The 12,592-nt window shown below is 35.9% G+C and overlaps 1 protein-coding gene across 1 annotated transcript in view; it reads right to left on the reverse strand.

The window, feature by feature from the left end:
* The window catches only part of NHLRC2 (NHL repeat containing 2), a 38,383-nt gene that overhangs the window by 9,316 nt on the left and 16,475 nt on the right, over positions 1-12,592 (reverse strand). Inside the window, exons 6-10 of the mRNA XM_054832783.1 lie at positions 5,831-5,930; positions 5,128-5,359; positions 4,547-4,669; positions 3,258-3,467; positions 1,901-2,126 (exon numbers count right to left, since the gene is read on the reverse strand). Coding sequence (XP_054688758.1) covers positions 1,901-2,126; positions 3,258-3,467; positions 4,547-4,669; positions 5,128-5,359; positions 5,831-5,930 — 891 coding nt within the window. The remainder of the gene's footprint in view (positions 1-1,900; positions 2,127-3,257; positions 3,468-4,546; positions 4,670-5,127; positions 5,360-5,830; positions 5,931-12,592) is intronic.

The following is a 12,592-nucleotide window of genomic DNA, read 5'->3' on the forward strand; positions in this document are numbered from 1 at the left end:
CATGGACACTTTGAAAGCTGGCCAACAAAAGAGGAGTCTAAAGATAAGGCGATACTTACTTTCAGCTCAGTTTAACTGCATCTACAAGCAGGGATAACTATTAACAAAGTATTTATCATTAAAAAAGCCAATATGGCATGTAAATTCAGCCAGAGAACAATTACTAAAAATTAGCGTAATTTTAAAATCCAGCAGCATTTCTAAAAATAAATGTTTTCCAATGCAGTGCAATAACTGAGTGAACATAAATGAAATATAAATGTTCCATTGCTTTCAAAAATCTATCAAAGGTGCAAATGATGCAATATCAACATCAAAAACTTAACACAAAAACTAAAGAAAATGACATTCTAGGACATTCTAGCTTTTTTTTTTTTTTTTAAACTGTTCAGCAACTCATTAAACAACCAGTTAAACTTTCCTCTGCTCTAGACTGGCTTTGTAGATAGCTTTTTCACTTCCTCCAAAAGGTAACAGTTCTCTGTACCGTGCATCACTTACTTTGGGGTGCCTAGAGTCTAACAGAAAATATGTTTTAAAGTTCAGAAGATTTTCAGAGAGCCTGAATGCTAAGTGTCCTCCCTTCACCTTCAAGAACACTAGTTTATGGTAGCAGTTTTACTTAGGCACATAGCACCTACTATAGGATACTTTTTAGAAGTATTGATGTTCCACTGAGATAAAAAATTTTCTTCTGCAGTGTGAATGTATTAAACTGAAAGCAAATGAGTCACACCTGAGTAACTCAAAAACAAGGTAGAACTGTTTCAATACGCAAAGAATGTGAAAACATATGGGTTAATTTTTATATTAGCTTTCATATAGTACTTCCAAGGGCAGGGATAGATTCTCCCTTTTGGGTACAGCTAGACCACTGGAAAGTACTGTCCCTGAACACCCACTAATGGTCAGCCTGTGCAAGAAGGCATTTCAGATAACCTTGCTATTTTTGTACTGAAGAGAATTTTAGGGAACACTCACACGGTCTATGCTACCAGTCATGTTATGGGCATAGTAATCTCCAGCGTAAGGATGGCGACAATGGCTAGAATTAAACCACTCCAGTTGCACATCACACACCACATGAACATGTTCCATGTGCTCTTTTAAAGTACTTAAGAGTTGAGACAGATTAATTTAGGCTCAGGAAACTGACATAACATGAAATAATATTTCCATTAATCCAATATAATAATAATATTCCCATTTCACAGTAACCAAGGTGCATAGCGACTGTAAGATTTGTCCAAGGTCACACAGGAAGTCAGCAAAAGAACTTGCAAGAAAGGCCAATTATTTCTGCTGCCTTGACATACCATAATTTACCTGTTACATAAGAAAGTGTGTGTTATTATAGAAATATTCAAGCAGAAATATGCAAATATTAATTATAACAAAGTAGTTCAAAGCAGTTAAGTATAAACGTACCTCAAATACTTTTTTGAAGAGACAAAAGAAAAAAAAAAAGGAATCTCTTTCAGGAATATGCTTCAGCTTCATGGTGAGCTTTCTCCCAGAAATGAATGGTATGGCTGGGATGAGCTGTTCACAGAGACAGAGTGGAGGGGGCAAGCATCTAAGGGGGATCAGTACCTCTGCAAGCCCTCACTAGCAGCTTGTTCCAAGAAAGTTAGAAATTAAATAAATAATGCAGCATATATTAATTCAAGCAAAAAGCAGCCTACCAGGTGGGGTTTTTTTAAACCTTTGCACTCCAACTGTTAAATGCATCAACTCTAAATAACATGTATTGCATCGCAAGGTCAAATGGGAACAGGACTGGGAAGGACATTTTGATTCATCAGACTGAGATCCCTTGTATTGCAGGCACGTCATGATATAACCCACTTTGTAACTTATCTACTCCTGTTCAACTGATAAAACAACTTAGGCACTTTACCTTCTGCTGTGATAAACCAGGAATTGGGTGCTTCTTCATTCAGTTTTGAATCTGGAGGAAGAGTCAACTTTAATAAAAACTGAATTGTCTCGCCAGGAGCTACAGTTAGTGAAGGAAGTTGAACATTTGGTGCAGATTTAGGCAGTTTTGGAAGGTTTATTGTTTTATCCTTTTGCACAGGCAGGTTATCTGGAACGTCACATGTTTCTGGATTCAGGATAGGCAACTATGAGTAGAAATGGAACAAAATATTTATTTTTATTTGTACTGAAAGCAAATAGGCTTTCACAATACAATCACGGTTTCAAAGCTGACATGGACAAGGAAAACTAACACATGATACTATGGCTATTGTATTCAAACTTTCTGACAGAGTGCAACAATACTACAGTGACAAAGGAAAAGGGAAGGACAAAATTATTTTTTAAAATGAAACAGATAAAACTGATTAATCCAAATAAAAATAATGTTTGCTATTAAAATCATAAAATACGCAACTAATTTAGAGTATCCACCACTTAAAGTGTCCTTTAATTTAAAATTTTAACAGTTGCATTATATTTTTACTTTAAATAAAATTTATAGGTATTTTCTTCTAAGCTGGTGGTAAACTGCATACTTCGGTAATAAAATCCAAGATTGTAATCATTCAGATTGCACAGTAAAGGATAATTTCCCAGAAAAGCCACCAACATGTTATATGATATGAGAATTTAAACACACATTAAGATCATGTATTACTGAAATGAAGAAACATACAAGAAGAGAGTTGGACCATTATGCCATATATATAGATATGTATATACATATGAAAACATTAAGACATAGTGCCATTGTAAGATGGACAGGAGCATGAATTTGCTTTGCCTTCACGTTTATAAGCAAATACAGCAGTGCTCAATTGACTGTAGTTTTGATTTGACAACCTGGAAGCCTGCTATGTATCCCACTTTAAGTCACTGACCTCCCCAAATCATCTCTTACAGCTTAAGTACAAGACTTGGTAAAATATTTTGACTTCTACTTGTTACAAAGGGAGTTGGCAAGCGCTCATGAAATGCTTTTCATACTGAAAAACTGGGCTGTATTTTTTAATAACTTATGTTTCTGTATTGTTCTTTTCTAGAGGATCACAATTTTTTTGTTTTCATGCAAAAGTTGCCTTTCCAAAGACTTTTCAACAACTGTGCTCACAGGCAATGCTTATTTGCCAGATCATCACAAAACATTCTGTGAGTATAGCTACTGTACCCAAAAAGTTTATTAGCTATATGATTTTCATATCACTTGCCAAAGTCTGTAATAGTAATTTATATCAAAAACACCACTATCAGCCTGTTTAATAAGTATTACTTGCCATGGAAAGAATTTTTGTTTCCAAATCCAGCACTTTAATCTGATGATTATTTGTGTCTGCAACATACATCAAGCGGCCATTTTCTTCAACACACAAACCTCCTGGTTCATTAAAAGTTGATTGTGTAAAGCTGGAACCAATAACATTGCTGGCTTCTCCTGTGCCTGCCAGGGTAGCACAGTTCTTCATCTTGGGATCTACAACCTTAATCTAATACAAACAAAGACACAAAAAAATTTCTCTGAAAAAAAACCCCACCAGGATTTAGAAGTTCCGCATTATCTTATGCCCCACATTTTCAGAAGCCAGCACTAACTTTGAGCACCTTGGCTACCAAGTGTGTGTCATAGAAGCTACGTTATCATACCTTACCAAATGACACCTCCCATCTTTCCCTCCCCCATTCCCTGCTGGACTTTACTTCTCCCTTTGGTCTTCATTCAGTGTTCGCTTTCATAATTTTGAAGGCACCTACCTCTCTGGTATAAAAATATGCTGAGTGGCTTCTTTTTCTAATGTTTGGTGCCCTTCTGGAAACATTTGCAAAATTGTAAGAGCATAACAAAACTGGCAGGCAAACTTCTATCTTTTTTTTTTTTCTAAAAATAGAGGAGCTGTTTTTTTCTTAAAGCAATAGCAGAAAACTTTATAGTGTTTTATACAATACCTGAAACAAAATTTCATTTGCCACAGAAATTTCAATAAACATTTAGTGTTATACACTTTATTCCTCAAATTAAAACATATTACTTTTCTTTTAATGCATTTAACCCATGTACAGTTAACAACCTTCTAGACATGAAAGCTTATACAACATCACATAAGAACAATCATGCAGAAGAATCTATCTTATCTCAGCATTCCGTGCAGACAACCTACAATACTTCTCAAAGCCTGGGTAGATTTTTTTTAAAGTAAAAGCAAGTCCTCTTGTTCTCCCAGTTTTATCAAACCTGCAGAATTCTAGATGAAGCAATCCTCGCTCTTTTGCTCTAGCTCAGCATCTTTGGAAAGATATAAGGAAAGGGTCTTTATTCTGAACTGTAACTTGGCACTCTGAATTCACCTTCCCCAATGGACCATCATATCAACACAGCAGCATGTGACAGCTAAACAATGGCAAGAGAAGGACCCATAAGAGAAGGAAGGAAAGAAAAAGAACCCACAAAGGAACTCATATCATTTGTTTACTCAGCTTAACCGAACTAAGCACAATCTTTGTATGTTCCTAAAATAATCCTTCATAGTAGATTACAAAGCCTGTATATAAAAAGCTACTATATGCTTACCTTATGATTATAGGAATCTGCCACATAGAGCAGTTTTCTTTTCTTGTCCCATGTTACTCCTAAGGGATGCTGCAGCTTTGCATTTATGCCCGCTCCATCCACATCACCAAAGGCAAACAAATTCTGAAAAAGTATTTCATTAAATTAATACATTTGATTATTCAATGTTGGCATGAATTTAAACGATTGTAATTAAATGGAAATTCACTGACTTAAAAAAAAAAAAATCAAGACACCTTCAAAACAAGGATACTGAAAACTGGGAAGTGTGGATGCTAACCATGGAAATGGAAACTCTCACATTTAAGTTATCAATATGAATCCAGCTGGCTTTAATGACCAGACAATGCTGAATCAAGTTGGCTATTTTAAAAATAATGTGAAGTAATTTGTTATCAAAGGAGCAACAATCTGCACTACAACCTGAGCGTCACAACTGGCACACATTTGCATTGCAAGCAGTGAAGTTAAGAAATTGATGGCCACGGAAACTGATTTACCCTCTCACCCCAAAAGTGGTTCCTCCACGTCAGGCTTGAGGAATATTAGTAGGGCAGTGTGGGGAAGTTTGAAGTGATTACCAATGGATCTCTCTCTCCTCCTACAACGTGCTTCACTGCTCCGTCTTTCAGAGAGATGGTTCGCACAGTGCTGCTCTCGCTATCTGCTACAAAAAGGCAGTTCCATGGTTCCTCAGAAGCCAGAGAGAGACCCGAAGGCTGTGCAAAGCCTGCCTTATGTGGGTATGCATTGTTTCTGTTCTCTTCGTTTCCACTCCCAGCGAATCGAAGGCAGACTCCTTTCTTTAAATCACTAAAGAGAAATAGTACCCAGGTTCAAAAATGGGTTTGAAATACTTCAGACATTATGCATAAACAGAAGCTACAGGACAAGCACTTGTGAGTTATAAAACCAACTGTACTGCAGCACAAGGAATTATTCAATGCCTTTGTGCTTTTATTTCACCTCAGTTTATCATTCATCACTAGATAATTCAGCAAATGCAATGAAAAGTAACATTCAATTATACAAATGTACCATACCAAGTCATAGTTTTATAGCAAAAGTAGCATCTTTCATTTAATCTAACAGATGGGGGAAAAAGCAGGCAGACTTTAAAGGACACACGCCTTTTAAGTCTGAACAGAAGCAGCAAGCCTCAAGCTAAGTACAGGTTGAGAAAAATTATTTTTAGTGTAATTTGATTATATCTCTCTTTGGGGTTTGAAAGCTCTTTATCAAGATAAACAGCAAGATCACATGTCTCTTATTACAGCTGCTTACCTTCCCTTTGGTAGTTTTCCACCTTCCAACATCAGTGCCCATACCTGATGAGTGCCTGCCATTGCTATCCATAAAACATCGTCTTCCTGAGTCCCTGAAACTTTAAACAATGGATGTGTAAAAACAGATGAAAAAAAAAAATCTTTGGGAATGTTTTATAAAAGAAAGAAATCAACAAACCAACCCTGCTCCTGCTCACCTTTTGCCACGTGGAAAAAAAAAACTAAACCCACAATGAAAAAAACAGAGAAAAAGGAGAGAGAATGTCTATCATCTACCAAGAACTCTGCTATTTTTTCTTCTGTACTCTTCCCAAGAATATAAAATTGTGGTTTTAATATCCCTACCTGGTAGTGGCAATACTTCAAATGGGATTTACTCTTTGCAACACTTTGTATTGGGTCCATGCTACACCTGTTATTTTTGGATTCATACTGGCCAGCAAATATGTACATATCTTTGCTAAGCATGTTTTTTTTGGGCGTAGGGCTTTTCTTACTAAGCTAGTGACAAAATTAGATATTCCAAAAAACTACTGGCAATTGTATACAGGTTTTGAGAGAAATAATAATGGCAGTACCTTTGTTACATTATGTACAGAGTACATAATGTTTTTAAGATAAGGGTAACTGATGCTTCGGTGTCATGTAGATTTACTCTCTGGAGAGCAACAACTGCTGTTTATTCAAAGATTAGATGTGATGTGGGCAGTTACTAATTTTCCCCTGTACTAACCATCCAGTTTTGAAGTTGTACTCCCTGTGCACATGTACATGTAGTATCACAAATGTGTCATCTCAAAGCGTAACGCTGCTATTCACCAAACCAAATCTGTAAAATTACACAACATTTGCCCAGATAATACTTCACAAATAAAGTGATACAAATGGAAAGAGAAAAAAATATAAATGCTCTATAGCTTTAAACATATCACAGCATAAGAAAGAACACATGAAGACAAGCAGTGAAAGACCATTAAAAAACCCCCAAACCAAACCCAAACAAAATTTACTTATCTTAGTCTTTTCTGAAAATGTTAAGGAACAGAAAGTTGACATTTAAAAACTGCATTAAAATAGGTACACTATTACCTTTCTAATTCTGTACTAGTCTATACATAGAATTGTATACAACTGTCCTGTCTAGTCAGACATTAAAATGTTTTTCTAAATGAATGTATCAGGTATTGGAATCACTATTAGCCAGTCAACAGAAAAATACCTTCAAATTGCTCACAGAAACCTTTTATTCACATGAACTTATAAAACACTATGCAGCTCATAGCTGTTTCTGCAAACAATCTAATTGATACCTCCCCCTCCCCAGCCCTTTTTTGGAGTTCCATAATAAAGCAATTATATACAAAATGCTTGCAAGCATTTTAAACCTGAGAAGTTAGTCCAAATCAATCTTCCTAAAATGAAATTACCACTAGTCTCCCCAACTGAGATCCTGCTGCTGTTGTTCTAATCCTAAACCTGCATACAGAGAGGGGAAAAAATAGCATCCTTCTGTCTCCAGAATCAATTTCCTCATATTGTGAGCCCTCTTCAGAGTAGTACGGGTATGATTTTAATGTCATTTATCTTCAGCCTTTTCTGTTTCTTGGATCAAGACAGAAGTTTCCAAGACTGTGATCAAAGGAAGTCTGCTGACTCTCTCCTGCACCTCCATGTGGCTCCATGTTTCAACGCAAACTAGAGCTCCAAGAATAAAAATCAAACTTCCAAAGCACCTAAAAGCTTCTCATTGAGCAGGAAGGTTTGCAAAATGAGTTGGAATACACACGTTTTATGAGTCGCCAGAGACATTCCCAAAGTACTGGCCATGCCAAAAACATCCCAATAAGAAAAAAAACCAACCAAACCAAACCCAAAAACAACAATCCACAGAATCACCTTTGATTAGAGCTTGTTTCTGAGAGATTTAAATTGAAAAATGCCCTACAAATTAGTTTCACTGCTTCTGATATAGTGTATGTTCAACTTCGGGACTTTATGTTTCCATGATGCATATCTTGCACTTTTCAGTTGCCACTATCCTGAGTGCCCCTGAACGAACAATGCTAAAATCACTGGTTAATTCAGAAAGTGAGCTTATTATCTTGCTATGCTGTGAAGTTCATTCTGAGGGATCTCAAAAAGTGCTTTGGTAATTATTTAATATTCACTTCATCCACCAATGAAATGAAGGCGTAAGACTAGAACTGAGCACTTTAGAAAAATCTATTCCATTCTTCATCTATTCAATGCTTTAATTCCATTCACTGAAAACTCCCTTGTGACAGCTCTATTGAAAAAGTTTCTTACTCTAATTCTACACACTGAAGGGTTTTTCAAATATGAGACACAGGAGGAAAGTATCAGTATTAATTTCAAATTATACTGATTATGTAAGATCAATAGAAAGAAGATCCTCTCCAACTAGAGAACAAGACAGAAAAACTATGCAAGAGCTCCATAACCATCATAAATTTTAATGCAACTTAAATATTTTCTACTGGATGGCAATTAGAACAAAGAGGATGGACGCAAGCAGGGACACAGCACAAGCATACTGAATTGTGGAAAATACGCCAGAACTTTAATAAAAAAATTTATACAAAACCAGAAAAATAAAAACAATGTCTATAGTTGCACAGCTAAGGTTTTTTAATCACACAATGGTCCTGACACTACAGAGTTTAATGCTTTATGTTCTGAAACAAAAGACAGAAAAACCTCTTCTTTAAGGACTGAACAGTTTGAGGACATGTCACCATTGTCATCCTTGTACTGTTCTCGCAGGAGGAAGGCAGCCAGGGAGAACCAGCATGCTAAAATTATGGTAATGCCATCATTATCGTAACTCCTTATCATCCTTGAATGGAAAGAATTTATTTTTAAAGAATTTATTATAAAACAACATAAAAGAACAAAGCAATTCTTTTACATTTATTCAATTAAGCACCACATTCCAACCTATCTTGAGCTGTTTTAAAAATCCAGTGTAGTTTCTCCTTATTAGGGTATGCGCTTTCTTATCTTTAGTGCTGCCTATATCAAAGCAAAGTATGGCTTGCAAATGTGATATGCTTATGTTATAAAGCTTCACTAATAATGAACTGGAGCTCTGAATGCACTGGCATTCTGTATTATATGATGCTTCAGTGCTTTTCAAGTTCCTGAATGTGCCTCTGCTGTATATCTGTGTTTTAAGAATTCTCTTTGAACATACACACAACTTTAAACAGTTCAGTAATACTGCTGACCATTAACTGTGAGTCAATCTGAATGCACAGGAAAGACTTTATTTTGTACCAGTCAACAGCAGTATCTGTCTGAAGAGATTCCATTCCCAGGACTACCCACACTTGCAGCTTCCCCGTCTGGGGACCACATGCTTCCAGTCTGGGAATTAAAAGCCTGGGAATCAAAGTTACATTTTATGGCTGGCACCACTGACATTTTCTAAATAGACCGAAGTTTGAAAATATTATTCCTGCCTACTAATTTTACCTTTAAAAAAAGAAATAACAAGGAAGAAGTCTGTTGGTACACTCATCCTCTGCAAAAACACGAGGCAAAATGGGCTATATAACACATCCTCTGATTTACAGACAGGCACGCTGCTTATGTGCACACGTGAACACAAGTCTCGTCTTAAGTCAGTGGAAGTTTAGCAAAATAAATCCAAATCTGACTGACAAAACAACTACAATCATTGTTCTTCAGTGAGACAGAGACAGCAAAGCCTCAAAGGAATGCTTTAGCACCCTAAGTCTGGACTGTTACAAGTACACATCATCCTTTTCAGAGGAGTAAAAATTAATTTTCTTCTTTTTTTTTCCCTGTGCTACCTTCTTTTTTTTTTCCTGGCACTCTTTCACATAGCGTTGCATCATGCAAACAGCATAACCCTTTATGAAACAAAATGCTTCTGGAATTTTCCTCCTTAGTTAACATACCTGCCCTCTCAAGGGAAATAAATCTTCGGACATAGATACCAAGGGGAGATAAACGGGAGCTAAAAATGATGACTATAATCATTTCCCAAGTTTTCTAACTCAGGCCTTGCAACTGTAATGGCAGTAAATACTTAAAAAAATCCAATGTAGAAATGCTAGCGTTTGTTAATATGGAAGAACTAATTTAGATTATTTAGTGTTGGGATACGTCATTATCGCTATAGAAAAAGCTAAGTCTGGTTATGTGTTTCATTCGTTCCAATTTAGGCACAGCAAATGCATGCACTTGAGGGTACTTCGCACTGCAATCTCCCCTGACCCTCAACTCTCACATTCGATATTCCAAAACACTTTCAGTGTCAAATGAGAACAGTTAAAAACTGTGTCTCATTCTGACCCTAGCATGCCTGACAAAGTCTCTGTAAGACTTGTTAAGGATGTTTATTTTCAGCAACTCTGCATCTGGAATTTTGCATTAAAAACAGTATCTGATACCTGAACTAGTATTTAGAAATCTGTTTTGTAGTTTTAACTTCTTAATCATGAGCATGCATTTAATTCACAGAACAAGACTACAGATTGTGGAACAAAGAGAATGAGGAATCATCACTCTAGGTACAAATATCATCATTTTTTATAGAGGGCATTTCAAGTCATGGATTTCAAAATGTTTTAAGTTTGACATCTGTTAAAATGGTAATTCTGCTAATCCAAATGCTTCTTTTTATTGCAGAAAGTCATCATCATCCTCCATTTTGTCAAGATGTAGAGAAGTCCAATTTACTAGAAACGTAGTTTGTCAAACTAAATTGTGTGGGATTACTGTTGGATATTCAGTCACAACTCCCATTACATCCTTATGTTAAGACATGCAGTCATATTACATATGCAACATATGTTTAAAGTAATTCAAATTTTGAGTTGTCCAGAAAAATGATTCCAAATAAATCCCTGATGATCACAAAAGCAGGTCTTTTATTTTCAGCTATTACTAAGGAAAATTCCTTTCACAGGACAGTGAAGGCCTCAATGCCAGAATGAGACCAGATTAGAAGGAAAAAGAAAAATGACATGTAGAAAGCATACTTTCAAGATACAGACAGTTAAGACATAAACAGTTCAGATATGGTCAGAGCTCACCAGGAAGTACTAATTGCTTATTGCTGAAGTGATTATTGCTTTATTTTTTTGTAAAATTAGGGAAGAATCACCATGAGTGATTCAGAAAAAAAAGTGTTTCCTCTGGAATGCAGTGGTACTAAATAATCCTCTACCAGAAACATGGAGAGAAAAAAAATATTACATACCTTTGCCTTTTAAGGCCTATAAAAATCGTAGCAGTATGATAAGATACTGTACTTTCATTTAAATAATATCTATGTAAGACCTAAACTGACGTACAAATTTCCAACTAGTTTACTGAAAGCATGGTCAATACTGTACTTTGGACTTTCTATAAATAGATTACAATCATGCAATTTAAGACCAGATTTTGGAATGTGAAACACACAGTTATGTCACCAAGCACAGGTCATTGTCCTGTTCCTTCCAGCAAGAATGCAGCTATCAAGAACATTTCACGCTCAGATCAACTGTGCATTTAAGTATCACTTGCTTTCAACACTCGCTGAATAAAAATAGAAGGGGACAACAGAGAAAGCTAAAAAAGCACACAGTAATTTAAACTGCTGGCCCTCCCCCTGTATTTCCTGCATGATCTATGTCAATGCAAATTTCAGCACCAACTTCGAGGAAGCCAGAATTTAATCCATGGAGTTCATTCAAGAATTTTAAATAGGGAGGGTAAAACGCAAGCTCAGTGGCCACAACTAAAGAAATAAAAAAGATGACAAGGAATAATACTGTCTGTCTGAACCCTAGCATGTGTTTTGTCTCCATTAACTCCCCTACCTTAAAGGGAGACATTTGTGCCAACTTTCTTTTAAATGGTATTTCACGGTCACTTAATCTCTTTGCCTCAGACCTCAGCATCTGTATAAAATGGGGAAATAAAAGCCTATTATCTCATGGAAATACTATGAGGATGCTTAAAAGCATGCCACTTAGTAGTATCTGTTCTGAGTATTAACTTATCTGCACCCTCATGAACTTTTTTCCTCAAGATTTTTAATTTCACAACAAACTACACATGAAAATTTTAAATTAAAATTGATTAATACATACTCTTTACGTAGGAGTAATCTCAAGAAATATAACTGATAGAGGAAAATTTTTCTCTCAAGAGGTAAGGTTTTCCTTGAGACTGAAAAAAGTCAGCATAAGCTGTTCAATACTATCTAGTGTAAACAGCTTAAACATTTAAACTTTTTTTCTCCCTTTCATGTTCTGGTTAGCATGGCTTTGGACATTAAGATGAAACTCACAGAAGCATCACTTGTTTAAAAACTACAAAATCCATAAATCTATCTTCTGAAAAGAAAAAATGCCTCTTGTATACAGTTTAAGCTACATAGATCTAAGGAAAATGAGAAAGTATGATGTATTTCCCATACGCCATGCAACAACACAAAAGTCAAACTTACAAGTTGTGTAATAATGACCCTAAGTTGTTGAAGTGTTCATTACCTCCTGCAACTTGCACAGAGATACATATAAGCATACGTAAAAAATGGGCACTGCTGTATGGATGCAAAAAAAGTAATTTTTGAAACTCTCATCAATTATTTCATCCCTCCAAATGCACAAAGAGACATTGGCATACTAGTTTTAGTATACTGACAAATGAGTATCAACTTGTAGGACAGCACAGAGAATCACCAACAGAAAGTTGAGCCTCCGCCAAGGCCAGTGAAGAT

The sequence above is a fragment of the Grus americana genome, chromosome 7, assembly GCF_028858705.1.
Source record: "Grus americana isolate bGruAme1 chromosome 7, bGruAme1.mat, whole genome shotgun sequence".
NCBI lineage: Eukaryota > Metazoa > Chordata > Aves > Gruiformes > Gruidae > Grus > Grus americana.